Here is a 19,556-nt window from a genome sequence, read left to right on the forward strand (position 1 = left end):
CTGCAAGATGCTTCTAGGGCATCAAAATCACACTGCAAAGTATGCTTACTAACTTGGTTTGCAGAATGCATAAGCTCTTGCAAATCTTTATTTTCTGAGCAATCTGGAAATATTACCATTTTTTGTTTAATGAGTTCCATAATATGTTGCTGGTACTTCAGCATGTGAAACTGGCAATTCAATGCCCTGATAGCAAGAGTTGCAGAGGTATATACCTTCTTACCCCATCTGTCTAAAGCTCTGGAATCCCTGTCCGAAGGGGTAGGATTTTGGGCTGTAGTAGCCTTAATACCTTTAGGTCCCTGGGAAATGATCTCTGGATCAGCAGTAGGATTCTTAAAAATAAACTTGTGGGAATCAGGTATGCGGTAGTACCTGTCAGGTTTCCTAGGGGCTGGAGGTAAGGTGTCTGGAGTAAGATTGTATTCCATGAAAACATCATCCACAACATCCAGGACAGGGGGAACAGCTAAAGGCCTGTGCTAAGGTAGCTGTAAAAATTCTCTGAGTCTCTTTTTGGACTGAGGATAGTCTTGGCATTCCCAGTGGAAATACTCTCGTAAATTATGCACGGTTTCACCAAAAGAGAAATCCTCTGGAGGGGAGGCAGAAGGAATGGATTCATCTGCATCTGAATCCTCATAGGCTGATAAGAGCATGTCCTGATAATCAGAAGGGTCAGAGTCATCGGACTCCTGGTCTGTAGAACTGAAGGCAACTGAATTCTTTGTCTTTTAGCAGGCGACGGCTGGCTTCCCCTAATTAGCATTATAAGGTCTTCAGCCATTCTAAGCATTTGTTTTTGTGGCATGGGGGCCTGAACATGTGCTTTGGTCATCAGTTTTCTAGGCATAGTGCGTACTCTGGGCCTAAGAAACCTGGTAGTTTTGGCTAAAAAAGACGTTGTCGGTTTGATTCGAACATCGGTAAGTCAGAAAACACCCTCAGAAGCCAGTGCCTGCACAGCGGCTCCAGACCCATCCAAGGTAGAGACATCCACTGGTTCCATAGTTGAAGAAGCATTTCGTTGCATACCAAACTCCAAATGGGTCTCAGCAGAGGCCTGCAAATCCACAGAAGCGGGCATCAGGGGCTGCAAAGACGCCTCACTGAGTACCAGTGGACTGGCGACTAGCTTAACGGAGGTGTGGTCGGCAGTTTTGGACCTATGCGGTCTGTGTCTGTCTTTATCCTTATGTTTTTTCTGAAGATTGGTAGTCAGATGGCTTACCGAAGCCATTTCAGAATACGGAGATCGAGAGCGAAAGAATTTAGCAAAAATAACCCGACGATGAATGGTTCGGGAGTTAAACAAGGCACAAAACCGACAGTGAGGGACATCGTGGTCTGGGCCTAAACAGGTGATGCAGTGAGAATGAAAATCTCTGTGAGGTATTTGCTTTCCACAGGCAAGACAATTGATAACTTTTTCTGACATCGGTTAGAGGAAGAAAAAAGGATACCCAATGGAGTACTTAGCTTTAGAAGACTTCAGGATTATCAACTCAAAAAATGAAAATTTCAGATAGCGGCCGACCAGCACTTGTGAACTGCTTCTGCTTCAGGCTCCTCCTTGGCAAGAAAGACTGATGTAATGGCGTCGGCTGCCTGTTTTTATATCCCTGATGACCTGACATCATGGAAGAAGTGACAGCATCCGACGCAGAAATACTAAGACTCTGATATTTGGGCTGACTGAGGGCTACCTGCAGGCAGATAACCCAAGTGTGAAGACTGCAACAGTGAAACACAAAGAACATTGAGGATGGGGTGCCAGGTGCATGTTTTCTGGGCACAAGAAAAAGTCTGGAGTAGAAACCTTGGCCTATCTGTTCTGCAGGAATGTGCTCTACTGCCCTCATAGAGAGCAGGGAAAGGATTTGCTTTTGAGCCTCTGCCCACTGATTTGGTGGTAGATCTGGGAACCCTTTTAGGGTTGGAAGGGTGTGGAAGGAAAATTTGTATCCCTGAGACACAATGTTCAGAACCCATTGGTCCTTGGTAATGGTGACCCAGGTGCTTGAAGTGAAAGAAGAGTATTCCTCCCAGGGGTAAGTGAGAGTGGGCAGAGGGGGTGGGGGAGGTGGTGAGTCACTGTGGCTTAGAGCTCCCTGGTTTTGAAGTGGTGACAGTCCACTGCTTAGATCTCTGCATTCGCTGGGGCTGCTGTTTGAGGGGGTCTGTTTCCTCGGGGCCTAGGCTGGGCCGGTTTACTTGGAGCAGGAAAAGACCAGTGCTTGGAGGGCAATGTCTGCTGAACCTAGGGGACTGGACCTGAAGAAATCCTTAACAGTTTGCATAGATTTTGCTTTTTCTTCCATCTTTTTTAAGACCTCTTCTGCTTTAGTGCCAAATAAGTTATCTTTCTGAAAGGGGGCATCCAACAATTTAAATTTGACATGGTCTGGCAGGGGTTGTTCCTTAAGCCATGCAAATGACAGAACCAGTGACTACTGGCCTGCAAGAAGCTTCTAGGGTGTCAAAACCACAGTGCAAATTGTGTTTAGTTACTTAAATTGCAGAATGCATTATCTTTAGATTCTGCCCAAGCAGGAAAGGAAGACATTTTTTGTTTAAGGAGTTCCAAGATATGTTGCTGAAATTTCAGCATATGGAACTGACAATTTAGTGCCCTGATAGCAAGAGTAGCTGAGGTGTATACTTTTTTACCCCATCTGCCCAATGCTCGGGAATCCCTGTCTGAAAGGGTGGGATTCTTAACAGAGGTTGCTTTAATCCATTTTGGCCCTTGAGAAATGACCTCAGGGTCAGTTGTTGGATTTTTAAAAAGATATTTGTGTGAGTCAGGAACTCTATAGTACCCGTCTGCTTTTCTGGGATCAGGAGATAGGGCATCAGGAGTCAAGCTGGATTTGTGGAAAACATCCTCCACAACATCCAGGACTGGGGGATGACGAAGGGCCCGTGTTACGGAAGATCTAGGAATTCCCTGAGTCTCTTTGTAGACTGAGGGTAGTCCTGACCCTCCCATTGGAAATGCTCCCTTAAAGTATGCAGGGCTTCCCCAAAGGAAAAATCCTCTGGGGGGAGAGGCTGAAGGAATGGAGTTCTCTGCATCAGAATCGTCATAAGTGGAGAGCGGTTGCATGTCTTCATAGTCAGATGCATCAGATTCATCTGACTCTTGTTCAGATAAAACTAAAGTGGACAGATCTCATTTCCTTTTGGAGGGGGTAGCTTGGCTTCCCCTGATCAGCATGATAAGGTCTTTCGCCATTTTAAGCATTTGAGACTGAGGCAAAGTAGAAGGTGTCTGGGAGTGAGTAGTTAGTTTCTTGGGTGTGGTACGAACCCTGGGCCTAAGAAACTCGTTTTTTGAAAGAACGGTAGTCGCGAAAGAAGACATTGGTTTGTGTCAAGATTCGGTAGTGAGAAGGAGTTCCTCGGAAACTGGTGCCTACTCAGCAGCTCCAGACCAATCCAAGGTAGAGACGACTGCAGGATCCTTAGTCAAAGAAGAGTTTTGCGGCATACCGGACTCCGAAAGGGTCTCAGTAGGGGCCTGTGAATCAACTGAAGCGGGCATCAGGGGCTCCGAAAGCGCCTGAGTACCAGAGGACTGACGACGAGCTTAATGGAAGCGCTGTCGGTAGTTTTGGACCTGTGCAGTCTGTCTCTGTCTTTATCTTTACATTTTTTTTGGAAGATCTCCTGTCGGATGGCTTACAAAAGCCATATTGGAATTCAGGGACTGTAAATGAAAATATCTGGCTACAATAAGGGCCTGACAATGGATAGTTCAGGTGTTGAAGAAAGCACAGAAGCGACAACGGGGGATGTCGTGGTCTGGGCCTAAACAAGTGACGCAGTAGGAGTGGAAGTCTCGGTGTGGTATTTGTTTTCCACAGGTGAGACGATTATTAACTTTTTCTGACATCGGTTAGTACAAGAAAAAAGGATCCCCAATGGGTACTTAGCTTTAGAAGACTTCAACTTCAATTCAGCAAATGAAAACTCAGGTAGCGGCCGACCGGAAATCATGCAAACTGCTTCTGCTTCGGGCTCCATGGCAAGAAAGACTGATGTAATGGCGTCAGCTGCCTTACTTTATACTACTGACGACCTGACGTCAGTCCTCAAGCAACAGCGACTGATGCAGAAATACTAAGTATCTGGTACCCGGGCCAGCCGAGGGCTACCCTGGCAGGGATAACCCAAATGTGATGACTGCAACAGTGAAACACGAAGAACATCTGAATGGCACTACACTAAACTGAGTGCAAGCACAGTCACTACGCAGTATTAAATATGCAACACTGGTAACTGCGCAGCATAATTTGTTAGGGCAGCAGTGTGCAGATACAAAATATATGCAGTTTTGATTTTATCTCAATTTTCTATACATCTTTACTTCTACTGCATCAATTCTGAGTAGCACTATTTTATGATTTGTTCTTCCACAAACAGTATGCTGTAGCCATTCTACAGGATTTTATATTTCAATCACCACTTTTTCTTCCTAGTGTGTAACTTATATCTCTAAATATGAATTTTGTTTTACCTTCCTTCTCTCATGAGGTTCCTATCGCCACTGTCTGAGAACTGTAGAACCATGGACCTAGATCTTTAGGATCTGCTCTTGAGAAAGTTGTCAGTAGACAGTTTGAATTAACAACCTTTGACTTTTTTTACTAGTTACAAACTGCATAAAACTCTGTGATCAGTTTTCTTTTGCATAACTGTTTCTCATTTCCTTTTGGAAGTGGCATGCCCAAAATTTTGAAAATGACAGTGCTTTTCAATCACATTAACAGTCAATTTTGAAACTCTGTTATACTTTTCAAGTGCTCCCTCACACCCCTGCTGCTTACATATAGCAACGTCAAGATGGCTGTACCTCAGAGTAGGAAGACTACTGCACTTTCACAATTAGCATTTATGCCCCCTCTGTCAGTGCTTAAACCTTTGCTGTTGTGGGAACTGTAATGAAGATCCTCAAGTTTTCATTAGGACCCCCCCCCCCCAAACACACTCCTATACTCTCTATCACTCAGTTACAGGAATATATTTTCATTTACAAATAATAACAAATATTAATCAATGCATGTAAAACAAAAACCATGTCCTACACTTAGAAACAGGTAAAAGTAGTTGCAAGGGGGGAGGTCATGATGAAATATCCCCGCTGAGCCCACGTAGCTTATGATTTAGGGACCACCACTGGGAAATTACCTGTCCCACAAAAGTACTTCTGGCATACCTCTCAACTGTCCACATTTTCACAGAATGCCCAGATTTTTGTCTCATATTTTTATGTTTCTCCAAAAATTGTGGTTTTCTGGCAAATCACTGAGGACTCAAGTCAGAAAATAATGACAACAATTTGAATTTTAGACTTCATATTCATTATAAAAATTCATGCTAATGCAAAACCTGTTACTCTGTCAACTTTCTAAGTTTCTAAAAGCAATACTTCAAAAAGTGTCCCCATTTTTATCCTCCATTTATGGCTTTGTCCAGACTTCTTGCTGTAAGAGGTTGAGAGGTGTGACTTCTGGCACTAAGCCATGTGGAAGGCAAACCTATGGTCCAGTACTGGATGCCAAGATGCCTAGAATGCTGGTTGTGTTTAGTGCATCAAGGGCTTACTCAACAGGCCATAATGTTGCCATAGCTACTGAACACAGATGCAGCTAATACCATTAACATTTACTATGACTGCTTGGTAATGTTTCATTAAGTTTTTGCACACCTGCATTTTCTCTAAGCGTGCTATGAAGGAGTGTATGGCACTGTTGTGCCACCATTTGACAGACAGTCTACAAAAAGCTGGCAACAGCAACCACACAAAGTTAAGTTGCCAAGTGTAAATGGTTTACATGTTTTGCATCATTTTCTTTTTTGAGATGGAGTGAAAGAAAAAGGAAAGAGATATCCAGGTCCGTTTGGCATTGGCCATGTCAACCTCTGACTTCACACTATCAAATAATTTTATATGGCTCCTGAATAATGTCTCAAAACAGATACGAGAGCACATTAAGTGCTTGGCCTAACAGCTACATATAAAGAAGCCATCTCTGCAGCTTCTGTCTACTGCAGATGGCACGCAATAACATGGATGGACGGCAGCTGTGGCAGTTGAGAATAACCATAGCTTCAGGCTAAAATGGGGCCAGGATGCCTTGGTTAGAAAAAATGATCAGTATTAAAAAACAATGCTACACTTCCTGCAGGCCCCAAACAAAGCAGGTTACCTTACATTCTTAAATTTATGAACTTGTTTTACCTATTTTTAAAACAACTAAAATACCTTTAGGAGCTTCTTTAGCCATTAAAGACCACTGTGCCAACGACAGATCTAAGGGAATGAACTGATAATAACAATGACAGGAAGTACAGTTGTGTACACTTACCATAAATGTATATGTTTGGGTTTATTCACTGTTGAAGTCATCACCTGTGGGTTATCCCTGCTGTGGTAGCCCTCGACCGTCCCAAATACCAGGGTCAATATTTTTCTGCATCGGCTGCTGTCGCCTGTAGACTGACGTCAGGTCGTCAGTGCTGTAAGGCAAGGCAGGCGATGCCATTACATCAGTTTTTCTTGCCCTAACCCATCAGAAGCCCAAAGAAATATGGTAAAGTGGTCCTGGTGGCAAAAAGCCACCGTGAGAAGCTTATGTCTTCCTAAGTGAAAGAGGATATAAGGGGGAAGGAGGAAGGGAAACCAGGACTGCAACAGTGAATACACTTGAACATCTACTAAGTGTACACAACTGTGCTATGTTTTTCGTGTTTCACTGTTGCAGTCATCACCTGTGGGAGGATTCCCAAAGCTGAGGAGAGGGATGGAAGAATTAGTTAGAGACTTAGGCATGGGTCAGCATGCCCTGCAGAACTGCAGAGGCAAACCCTTCCCTAGCCTTAGAGAAAAGAGGTGATTGGTAATGCTTTGTAAAGGTATGGGCAGATGTCTAGGTGGCAGCTTCCAAGAGTTCCTGGTGGAACTCCTCTGAGGAATGCTGTGGAAGTAGAGGCTGCCCTAGTGGAATGGATATGAATAGACTTAGGGAGTGGTTTCCCATGTAATCTGTAGCAGAAATGGATACAGAGTGATATCCATTTGGAAATGGTTTGCTTGGAAATGGGCTTCCCCTCAGCCCCCGGGGCAAAGCTGACAAGAAGCTGGTCTGTTTTCCTGAAGGGTTTAGTATGTTCCAGGTAGTATCTCAGCTGTCTGTTCATGTCTGTTGAGTGCAGAATTCTCTCCCCCTTGTTTTGAGGGTTAGGAAAGAAGGTGGGTAGATGTATGGCCTGGTTGATAGTCACATTAGATACCGCTTTGGGCATAAAGGAGGGGTTAGTCCTCAGGGAGACCCTGCCTGCATGGAAAATGATGAAGGGCTCAATAGCCATGAGTGCCTGAAGTTCTGAAACCCTTCTGGCTGAGGTGATAGCTAGTAGGAAAGCAGTCTTCCAGGAGAGGTATCTCAGTTCTGCTGAAGCAGCAGGTTTGAAGGGTGTTAAGGTTAGTTTTTCCAAAACATAATTCAGGTCCCAGGCTGTCGTGAGTGGTCTTCGGGAGGTCTGATATTAGAAGCCCCTCTGAGGATTTGTTTAATCAAAGGATGTGAGAACAGGGGCTGATCTGTATAGAAATGAGCTGAAATGGCTGAGACGTGGATTTTAATAGAAGAGAAGGAGAGGCCACTATTGAATAACTCCGCTAGGTAGTCCAGGATAAGAGGGATGGAAGGTTGTGAGGAACTGCCCTCTCTGGACTGGCTCCAGGAGCACAATCATTTCTATCTCCCTGCGTACGTTTTTCTGGTGATGGGTCTTCTGGCCTCTGTGATAATGTCTAGGACCTGCTTGCTTAACAGGGGCCCCTTGTTTGCTTTTAGAGTATTAGCCATGCTGACAGTTTGAGAGTCTGCAAGTCTGAGTGCAGCATCCCCCCCCCCCACCTGAGTCAAGAGGAAGCTGCCTGGGAGGCTGTAATGTCAGGCTGCGCAGTAAGGGGTACCAATGCTGTCTGGGCCAATTTGGAGCAATGAGCATGGCGTTTGGTCTCTCCTCCCTTATTTCGATCAGTACCTTGGGAATAAGAGGCAGAGGAGGGAAAGCGTACACAAAGAGGAAGTTCCAGGGGAAGGTCAAGGCATCCACCTTCCATGCTAGGTGGTGATACTCGCTGGTACAGAATTTTTTCAGCTGGTGGTTGAGGTGCGAAGCAAAGAGATCCACCTCCAGACTTTCCCACTCCTGAGTGACTTGCAAAAAGATTTTTCTGTGGAGCTGCCATTCGTGGGGGTCCAGTAAGTTTCTGCTTAAGTGGTCTGCAGGGTGTTGCTGATCCCTAGTAGGTATTGGGCAATTAGGTGTAATCCCATGGAGGAGGCTGTCAGCCAGAGGTTCATGGCTAGCCTGCACAGAGGGTAAGATTGAGTCTCTCCTTGTCTGTTGATGTACCACGTTACTGTGGTGTTGTCTGTTTTGATAAGGAGAACCCCTGGCCTGAGATCAGTGCTTAGAGGGAAAATTCCTGCTGAAGCTAGGAGGTTGAACCTGAAAGAAATATTTTACTGTTTGCATAGATTTTGCTTTGCCTTCCATCTTTTTAAGCACCTCTTCTGCTTTTACTCCAAACAAGCAGTCCTTATCCAAGGGTGCATCACTTAATTTAGACTTAACATAATCAGGGAGAGGTTGTTCCATCAACTATGCATGTCTCCTAATGACAGATCCTGACACTGCTGCCCTGCTTGGGGCTTCTAGGGCATCATAAGCACAGAGTAATGAGTGTTTGGCCACTTGACACGTAGAGTGCAATAAATCTGCTAGCTCTTTCAAATTGGCACAGTCCGGAAAGGTTGACATCTTTTGCTTTAATATTTCCAAAGTGTGTTTTGATATTTTAACATATGGAGCTGACAGTTGAGTGCTCTGACAGCTAAGGTTGCAGAGGTGTACACATTTTCACCCCATCTGTCCAGAACTCTGGAATTCTTGTCAGAAGGAATAGGATTTGTGGCAGAACTAGCCTTAGCTCCTTTAGGTCCCTGTGTAATGGCCTCTGGGTCTGCAGCAGGATTTCTGTACAGGTATTTGTGAGAATCCGGTACTCTGTAATACCTGTCAGGTTTACTGGGAGCAGGTGGGAGGGCATGAGGGGCTAAGCTGGATTCATGGAAAACATTATTCACCACTTCTAAAATAGGGGGGATGGCTAGGGGTCTGTCCTGGGGCAGGACCAGTAACTCTCTTACTCTTTTCTTAGACTGAGGGAAGTCCTGAGATTCCCAGTGGAGATGTTCCCTGGGGGTGTGAAGGATTTCCCAAAAAAAGAAAGGCCTTTTGGTGGGGAGGCAGAAGGAACAGATTCCTCTCCATCTGAATCCTCATAAGCAGTCAGAGGTGGTTGTTCCTTTTCAAAATCTGAATAATCAGATTCCTCAGAATCCTGTTCTGTCATAACTTCAGACGAAGGGTGTCTTTTCCTTGTAGAAGTTGTGGCCTGACTACCCCTGATAATGGAGATTAGATCCTCCACCATTTTATGCATTTGGGCTTGGGGTGGTAGAGCAGGAGCAAGGTGGTGGCTAGAGGTAAATTTTCTAGGAGTGGCCTGGCTTCTAGGCCTAAGAGTATCCATTGGTCTGAGAGAAATGGTAGTCAGATGAGAAGACATTGTTTTTTGTCTAGATTCGGTAGTGTGAGAGGCCTTCTCGGAAGCCGGTGCCTGCGTCGCGGCTCTGGACCCAACCGAGGTAGAGACAGCCAAAGGCTCGGAAGACGAAGATTTCTGCAGCATACAGGACTCCGAAAGGGTCTCAGTAGAGGCCTGTGTAGATATCATATCGGGCATCAGGGTCTGCGAAAGCGCCTCACTTAATTCTGGAGAACTGATGATCTGCATAGCAGTAAAGTCATCGGAAGGCTTAGCCTTGTGTGGTCTGTCTCTATCTTTATCTTTTCCAGAATGTCTATGAATTGTTGGCTGATGGATGCCATTTTGGAATGCGAAGATGGAAGACGAAAATAAAAATACCTGTCTACAATAAGAGCTCTATGATGAATGGTTCTCACGTTAAAGAGGGCACATAACCAGCAACGGGGAACGTTGTGGTCTGGGCCTAAACAAGTGATGCAGTATGAATGGAAGTCTCGGTGTGGGATCTGCTTTCCACAGGCAAGACAATTAACTTTTTCAGACATCGGTTAGTGCAAGAAAAAAGGATCCCCAACAGGGTACATAGCTTTAGACATTTTCAGCTGTAATTCAAACTCTGGTAGTGACCGACCAGCACACTTGCGAACTGCTTCTGCTACAGGCTCCATGGCAAGAAAGACTGATGTGATGGCGTCGGCTGCCTTGCTTTATAGCACTGACAACCTGACATCAGTCTACAGGAGATAGCAGCCAATGCAGAAAAACATTGATGTTGGTATTCGGGCCGCCCGAGGGCTACCACAGCAGGGATAACCCACAGGTGATGACTGCAACAGCAAAACACGAAGAACATCTGTCTGTTCTTTAAAATTAAACAAATGAACCTCTGGATACACTGAAGAATAAATGAAATCTGGACCAAGGTCACTCACATGGGAAAATGGTCAATCGCGAAAAAGGAACGCAGCAACTTCAAGGATCATATAGGGCTGGTTTCCCTAACCCTGCATCTTTTCACAACGGCGACATCTAACCACAAAGTTACACATAAGATATGAGCAGCACAAAACATAAAAATGCAACAAAGCATAAATGCCTACCTGGCTGTGTGTTTTCTGATTGGCTAAGAAGAGGAGTAAGAGATGGTCCTGAGGATAGCGGACTCCCGAAAATATGTGAGGAAAGGCTGATTGTGGTACCTGGCAAGGAAAAAGGCTGCAAAAAAAAAAAAAAAAAAAAAAAAGAAAGGAAAACTGATACTTTCATATTTTACTTATTTTTAGTGAAATTATTGCACAGTCAAAAGTTTAACTAAATAGCAAAGATGATAAACGACCTTATTTTGACATTTCAGCAATTTCATACAATCATGTGGGTATAATTCCACTAACTTTTCTAAGCTTACAAACAGTGAAATCACCTTATTAAATGCACAGGAAACCAGAAATGCAAATGGCTTCTGTATTTATTGCCTGTGACTGATGTTTGTACTGTCACCCTGCCTCCCCAACTCTTCATTTAAAGAGAAAAAAAAGGTCTGCTCCTCATATAGGCAGGCACATTAGCCAAATGCCAGATACATGCCCCTGCCTCCTGCCCCAGCCCTTCAGTGGAAAAAAAAGGGTACATGATCTGATAGTTGCTGCTCCTGAAATGCTGTGGACGCAAGCCAATTGTGTCCTGTTTCTGCATCTCACCCCTCCGCAGCTGAAAGGTATTAAAAAAAAAGTCCACGAGCCAATCAGCTCCTGTTTTATTGCCCTGCCCCTGACCACCCTTCCTCAGATTTTTCTTCAGGAAAAAAGAAAAAAAACAAACAAATCTATTTTTTTTCTTTTAAACTGTAGCAAACAATTGCTACAGATTGTACTATGCACAGAGTGTTACAGTGCTCAGGTTTTAAGTAAAAAAAATTGCTTTTAAACTGTAGCAAAATGCGTGCTACATTCAGTTTATACCATGCATGGAGCATTATAGTGCTCAGACTTTGGTTTAAAAAAAAAAAAAAACAGAAACAAACCTCTTTTTTTCCTTTGAAACTGTAGTAAACTGCTTGCTACAGCTTATACCCCACACGGAGTGCTACACTGCTCAGATTTTAGTTAAAAAAGGAGAGCAAAACACATTTTTTTAAAAACTGTAGATAAAAAAGCTACACTGAGCACCATGGGTCTCAACCTTCAACCTTCTAAGAGGCCACTGTGGAACACAGACCAAATAAATGTGTGACAAACACTCAAAATGTGGAACACTGTATTTTCGCGCTGGGTGAAAAGTGTACTCTACCCCCCCCCCTGCACACAGACATTTACTTACACACACACACAGATGTAGAAGCAAAAAGACAGGGGCTGATACATACAGAGAAACTTAGGCGCACACACACAAACACACACAAAACGGTGACTTTACTTTTGGGATGATTTATGTATTTCTTCATTCCAAACCATCTGAGGAGTACTCAGTAAACTGGAATTAATTGCTGGACATGGAGAGTCACACAAAAGGATGCAAAGGTGCAGACACACAGGCAACTTGCCGCACACCCACTCACTGAAACTTACCCAGCAATTAGAGCCACTTTATTGACCAAGCACTCCTCAGATATTTCATTCTGAATAACTGAAAGAAGAAATACATATGTTCGACCAGCTGTAGTCACTGCTGTCTGGCACATACAGTCCAAAGCTTTACATTTCCCATTACCACCACACCACACATAAATATGGAATGTTCTCAGCTATCTTTCACTTTGCTAAATCTCCCTAAGTTTTTCTCATATTGCTGTCTGTTCTTCAGACTATCTTAATTTATTGAGGACTGCAGTCCCCAAACAATCACATACATTTTACGTTTCAGACTTCATAAAATGCATGCCAATGAAAAATCTGTTTATTCTAGCAAATTTAAAGTATATAACAATATTTAAAACCATACTAATGTGGAGCTTTGTTCCTAGTTATTCTGCTGCCTTTATCCATGATTCTTCAGCTAAAAGGTTGTCAGCCACTTACACACACACACACACACACACACACACACACACACACACACACACACACACACACACAAACAAAGGAAAAACATAGGAAAGTCTCAAGCAGAAGTGGGAAGTTTGCACATACCAGGTACATTGTATTGTAAATTTATGTATGTTAAACACATGCAATTTAATAAAACATTTACTAACACATACAGCCATTATAAAACAGACATTATTTTCATGAAATGTTTGCGTGTATGTTTTCTTTCAAAATGTGAACTGGAACTACTGCATCAATTTTTTATACACTTTGATTGTAAATCCACTGCAAAAAAATTTCCAAATAGTAATGCTCAGTTTCATGTATATATTGTGCAAGTGTATGAAACCCAATTCATTTTAATATTTTTTATCTTAAAAAAATATTTTTGGTAATTTTGTGGATAAAATCTTGGCTACGTTTGGAAGGGCCCCAGGGCCATGAGCCTAGTAACCTCCTATGATCCTGTGAAATATCCAACCATTGTTTTGATTGTTGTCTAAATTGCCTTCCTAGAGCATATTATGTGTCATTCACAGACAGTTTTCTACATTGTCTTGGACTGAAATCCTACAATTTTTAAACGTACTTTCATCTCCATCAGTCTGAGTCCTCCCACTTTCCTTATTTCTGATTCAGAACTATTTTACTTTTCATCTTGTATCATTTCTTCTCATGCAGATTGAGTTTAACTATGCTGCAGGAAGAATCGCTGTTTCTGCCTCGTAACTAAGTCATAATGCATCATGCATCTGTAGTGATTTTTGTTAATTTGATGGTAGGCAGTCATGCAGTTATTTGTAGTGGATATGCATTCTCTGCTCGCTCTGTCTCTCTCTCTCAAGTCATGAACGTGCACATACATACGCACAACACACACACACATCCTTAGCTGCCGTTGTAGTTATATGCTTTGGTTGTCTTTTAATTTCCCCTCTCTTTAAATGCAATTAATCACGACAGTATTCCGTTTATGCTTTGGAATATTGTTAACTGGCTTCCCTGAAGCCACAGACTTCCACCAGGCATTCCGATTGGCTACTTAAGCTTCGAAAGTCATTCTCTGATTGGCCTCATTTCTTTTTTTTTTTCCTGATTGGCTGTAATTGTAATTTGGGAGCCAATCAGAGACTGGAAAGTGGAGCCACTACTGTTGGAAGCAGAACACTGCATCACTTTAATGTCAAATGCGATGCACCTGAACACTAAGCTGAGCACTACAGTGCTTAGACTTTAGTTTAAAAAAAAAGCAAATCTTTTTTCTCTGAAACTGTAGCAAGCTGCTTGCTACATTGCCACGGTTAATACCCTGAGGAATGCTACATCATTCAAATTTTTGCTAAAAAAAAGAAAAACAAAGCTTTTTATTATGTGAAACTGTAGCAAACTGTTTGCTACATTTGTAGCAAGCATTTGCTACAGTCAGTTTATACACTGCACATAGTGCTACAATGCTCAGACTTTAGTTTAAAAAAGAGAGAGAGAAACAAGTTGCTACATTTTACTTTAGACAACACAGGGAGTGTTGCAGCACTCAGGTTTGACCGCAAATACAATACTGTCTTTTAAAAGCCAGTATGTACTCAAGAGCAATAGGGTGGCCGAGGTCACACCCCCTAATACTTTACACCTGGGGCAGTTGCCCCCTTTACCTTGCTCTAGCCATGCTACTGCAGGATAGTCTTGTAAAAAATAAATGTCAAACAGAAATAGTCAAAGACAAATGATAAACACACTGGCAGGTTTCAAAGGCAATATAACAACACAACCAATTAAGGGAAGTATCCCTCATAACAAGACTGATATTAATTCTACAAATATTTTCAGCAGACTAATATTGCATTATGAATGTTAATAAGAATGTTTTCCTGAATTTAACATGAAGTTTTTTTCTTGTTTAGGAAAAAAATAAGCCAAACAATAAAACAAGTATAGTTCATAGTTCAGATGATGTAATTCATTCATTCAGGAGTGTGTATTAGTGTTACATCTTTGAACAGACTCAAAAACATTTGCACTTTCCAGTGAGATAGTAACAAACTACACAGTAGCTTCCCGGGGCCTATTCTTACCCCCTCCACACCCATGATTGAACCTATGAACCTATGAGCTGATAAGTGTTCCCATTGTGTTGGATGCATACTTCAAAACAGAGAAGCTGTTAATGAGCTCTTTTCCTGTATAGTCCAGGGTTTCACTGCCTCAATTTGCCTACTGTGAGAGTCTGGTAATATCATGACACAACTCCTGGGCTGTGTATGAAAACGATCCACATAGATCAGCACACTACCCCAGTTAACAAACAAACAAACAAAATAAAACGAATAATGCTCAGGAAATGCAAGACTTTTAAGTTGCTTCATTAATAGCACAAAACCCTCCTTTTTTCAGTTCAGACACCAAAAAACTGGTATAGTACAACAACGTTAGTACATCTAATAGTGAATCACTGCTATCCACTTTCAAGTTTCCACACGAGTCACCATTAAGGGAACAGCATCTTGACAGCACTGAACTAACAGTGTTCTGGTTGATTCTGCTCATATTCAGATTCAATAATTTATCGCTATAAATAATTATCATGCTATAATTAAAAAAAATATATACATATATACATCTCTAGATAGAAAAGGAAGTTGTATGTCTCAGACTGCCTTTTTCAGTCTGACAATTGCAATTCAACTAACACTACTAATTGCTAACTGCATGCAGTTTAGCAAAAACTCTACAAAGTCAGTAGAAGTGTTTTAAAGTTGGGGTCCCAAGATTTTGAAAATTTTAAGTACACATCAACAGCAACAGCGAACTTTGAAACTCTGTTATACTTTTTAAGTGATCCCCAAAACAGCTATGTCACATACAGTGAAGAGAACTGCAAACAGCACTGGAATTTTGAAATGTAAACTTGTGATGAATTAGTTTTATTTATTTGCTTGAAGTCTAGAAAAATGCCTCCCCAGGACATGTCATAAGTAAAGTACCACTTGGTCTGGCTTTATCCAGGATCAACATATTCTGTGTAGATGAATTCACTCAACAGCCAAACTTAGGAACATATTTCTTCACCCCTAAATACAAGAAATCTGGGCAAAGCTAAAAAGTTACTAGAATAAGAGGTTTTGCATTCTCATGCATTTTTCTGAATATTAAGTCTGAAACTCAAATGTATGTGGCTATTAAATGAATTCGGTTCTCAATGACTTGCCAGACAAAACACACATTTTATGAAGAACCCACAATATGAGCCAATAAGCTGAACATTCTGCAAAAATCTGGACAGTTGAGAGGTACGCTTGGGGGTTAATAATGGCAACTATAGAAAGGAGCAACAGGAGAGGCACTGAACAGCTGATGGTCAGGGACCCCAAAAAAATCTGTACCCCTTTCATTTAAATGCTACCTCCTTCTACTACGCTGTTTGTTATCAATGTACAATACTATATTTTTAGTATACTATAAGAAATTTAAATAAATGTCTTTTGTATTCCAAAACAAATATTGAGAACAGCCATTAATTTTGACTGGATTCTAGCACCACCTCAGTTAAACTGACTCATACATACACATGTTGATTCACCGGTAATCACAGAACAAAACCAAGAAAAAATGCATGCAGCATTACTTCAACGTAAACTGAAACAGAAAGTAACATTCCTGAGAAAATGTTCTGATCTGAAAGAGAATCCACAATGACCTGGTGTCTCTCAGACTAATAAACAAAACAAAACTAAACTGTTGTGAAGTGTTGAAATGACTTATGCCTAATACAGGAACGGAGCCATTAATCCCAAATCAAAAACTCATATACTTCAGTTCAAATTGCAGAGCAATGGTTTTAATAAAATATACCAAACGGATAAGCTTTCTTCCAATTTTTAAAGCTTTATCAAGTAAAATGATATAAAAACACAACAGTATAACCAGGTAGTAGCAGACCTGGTTAAAATTAATAAGATAATTAAAGTCAACTAAATATTTATGTCACAGATACATAAAACTTCACAAGTATACCAAATAAAGTTACAGACATTGACAAACTGTAAGCTCAATTTTGGATTCAGTAAAAAGGCTGTCATTAATAAACTGCTCAAAAGAAATTCTACCATTTGGTCTTACAGAGTACTAAATCATTAAGACATCTCCTCTTGCAGTGATTCTAGTACTCATAAATTCAAAAGAACGAGTTCCCTCTGCAGGAACATTTGAGATTGCTTGTGGTTCTTGATGTGCAAACTTTTTATTTATTTTATTTCTTTGTTGACAGGTTAGTCCCACTAGGCTAGCAGCCTCTTTTCAGGGGAGACCTGAAGTGGCATTTCTGCTACTAAAGGAAATTTTCCAGGGCACTAGGGGACTTCGCCTATTCTTGGTAGTCAGGGGAAGGATGTTTGTGTTATACATCCTGACTTCCTGTTTCCTGTCCAGGCGCAGAGGCAGCCAGGAGGAACAGGAAGAAAATACGGCTGATTCAGCTTTGACTGAAAATGTAGCTGAAATGGTAGGGTTGCTTCCAGAAGTTTTTTTTCTGATGACGTAGGTGTAGAAAAAACAGTGATATTGGAAGAAAAGGAGATTGTAGCTGTAACAGAGATGGATTCAGACGAAAATTTTCAGAGGAGATTGAAGGAGAGACAGTTACCTCTGAGAAATGCATAATTATAATCCTCCAATTGGGAGGGTTGCGGGATGATTATTTGGAAGAAATGGTAAACAAAGTGAACCAGAAAGTGGAGCAACAATTTCATGGAGAGATATCATGGAGAAAACAGAAAAAGGAGAAGAAGAGACTGTGCCAGAAAAAGTTCAAGAGACAAAAACTTATGCATAAACTGTGGGAGAAGGAGCAAAAAATAAAGAAGAAATAAAAGAAACAAAAAAGATATATACAGTATATGTGAGCTGTAAAAAAGAAGAAAGTTTGGACAGGTATAAGGTCTGGGACTCTGTCATAGCACCTCTGGGTGTCAAAGCAAAAGAGGTAAGAGCATTCATTTTAATTAATAAAGAAACTTTTTGTGACTTGATATTTGAGACTGGGCAGGCCATGGAGAATTTTTATCCATTGTCATAATATGTTTTGCAAGCTTTTTACAAACAAACAAAAAAAAAGAACAATGATCTAGTTTAGATCTGAAGTTGAAGCAAAAGAACCGAAAGAACATTTGTTATCTATATATATAAAGAAATAATGGACATTACAAAAGTATATGATGAAAGAGGACTATGGACTGGGGGATGGGAATGTGAAGTAATACTGAAAATGGAACATGATGTTATGCACGTACCTAGTATTATTAATGTTTATGTTAATAGGGGGTTTGTGAAATACAGGGGTCAACCAAAAACGTGTTATTTTTGTGGAAAAAATTATCATTTAATCAGTGAATGTGATAAAAAAGATGTTATTTATGTGGTAAAACGGGACATAATGGAAAAATGTGATTTAAAGTGGAAAAAATGTGGCAATACTGGTCATTCATGACTAGAATGTGAAATGAATATGCAAGAAAATGAAAACGAAGTTATAGAGGATAAAGAGACAGAATGTGTTATACAAGGAAACGTACAAAAAGATGTGTCTGATAAAGAGGTTATACATGAAGTTAAAGAAAGTAACAAGGAAAAAGAAACAGAGGAGACAAGTGAAGAAGAAGCTGATTGGTGCACAGTAAGAAATAAAAAAAATTGATAGGGAAAAGGAAAAGAAAATTCAAAACTATATTGCTTAGAGAAAATAAAAAAAGGAAAGGGATAAAAATTTTATTACACTAACTGTTCTTAAAAGGTGAAAATATTAGCTTTAAATGTGAACAGTATGAAAAATCTTAAAAGGAGAATAGGTAGATTACAATGGGGTGCTGCACTGAATGGTACTTAAGTAATGGGGTGCTGCACTGAATGGTACTTAAGTATTATGAAAGCATTTTACTGTATTGATCCATGGAAAGATTTAGAAATATATAAGAAAAAAGCCATAATAATGAAATATAATAACTATAAAAAGATTAAAGAATGTAATGATTTTTTATGGAGATTGTCTATTAGAAAATTGCCGGTTAAGGCAAATATGCCATACAAAAAAGGCAAGATATGTAATAAATGTGGAGAGTTTGAGACTACTGAGCAGTTGTTTTTGAAATGTGAAAGAGTTAATTTGTGGAAAGAAATATGTAAAGATAATAGGATGAAACGTTTGTTAAAATTTGAACAAATAAATATGGACATAATGGAGTTTGGTTATTATGGTGCAAGTAAACAGGAAGAAGTGAAGAAAATGGACAGTCTTATTTTATGCTTCATGGACTATATGGAACGAGTGACTAATGAAATTAAATACAATGCAAAATGGGCTTTGACAAAGATTTTGGAAAAAATAATGTTTTGGTTGTGGATAAAAGAGTGAGTGGATGCTTAAATTAAAGTTTACAATCTATGGAGATTTGTAAATAATGTACATATGTGAATAATATGTAATGCATATATCAATAAAACCTCCTATTTTTTGCGTACAGGGACTCAGTTTTCTGTTACACTTCCTGTCTTCCAGTCTGCGTGCGGTAGCGGCTCTGAGAACCAGGAAGTCCAAAATCAAACATGGAGGAGGACGAAGGTATTTTTAAGGTTTGGGATGTGAGTGAAGCTGTTAACTGAACAGCTGTACAGCTGAATATGGCAAATACTGAATCAGCAGTTAAGTGGAGTGAGTAGAATGAAGAAGAGAGGAAAAAAAGTGAAGGAGAGTTGGTGAAAAGGCAAAAAGAAGGAGTCAAAGTAGGTATTACAGATTTGGAGTCAAAGTAGGAATCATTGATTCAGAGGAGTTATTTCAGCAAAATTTGTTTGCAACAGATTATGCAACATGCGAGTGTGTTGTTACAACCCTCCAGTCGGGAGGGGGG

General features: G+C 40.8%; 1 protein-coding gene across 4 annotated transcripts in view; it reads right to left on the reverse strand.

Annotated features, from left to right (window-relative positions):
• The window catches only part of MLLT6 (MLLT6, PHD finger containing), a 2,458,880-nt gene that overhangs the window by 318,223 nt on the left and 2,121,101 nt on the right, over positions 1 to 19,556 (reverse strand). For all 4 annotated transcript variants that reach the window (XM_044055280.1, XM_044055279.1, XM_044055278.1 and 1 more), the window contains exon 11: positions 10,735 to 10,849. In XM_044055280.1, coding sequence (XP_043911215.1) covers positions 10,735 to 10,849 — 115 coding nt within the window. The remainder of the gene's footprint in view (positions 1 to 10,734; positions 10,850 to 19,556) is intronic.

This window comes from Protopterus annectens, chromosome 13.part0, assembly GCF_019279795.1.
Source record: "Protopterus annectens isolate FY-2018-M chromosome 13.part0, PAN1.0, whole genome shotgun sequence".
Lineage (NCBI taxonomy): Eukaryota > Metazoa > Chordata > Ceratodontiformes > Protopteridae > Protopterus > Protopterus annectens.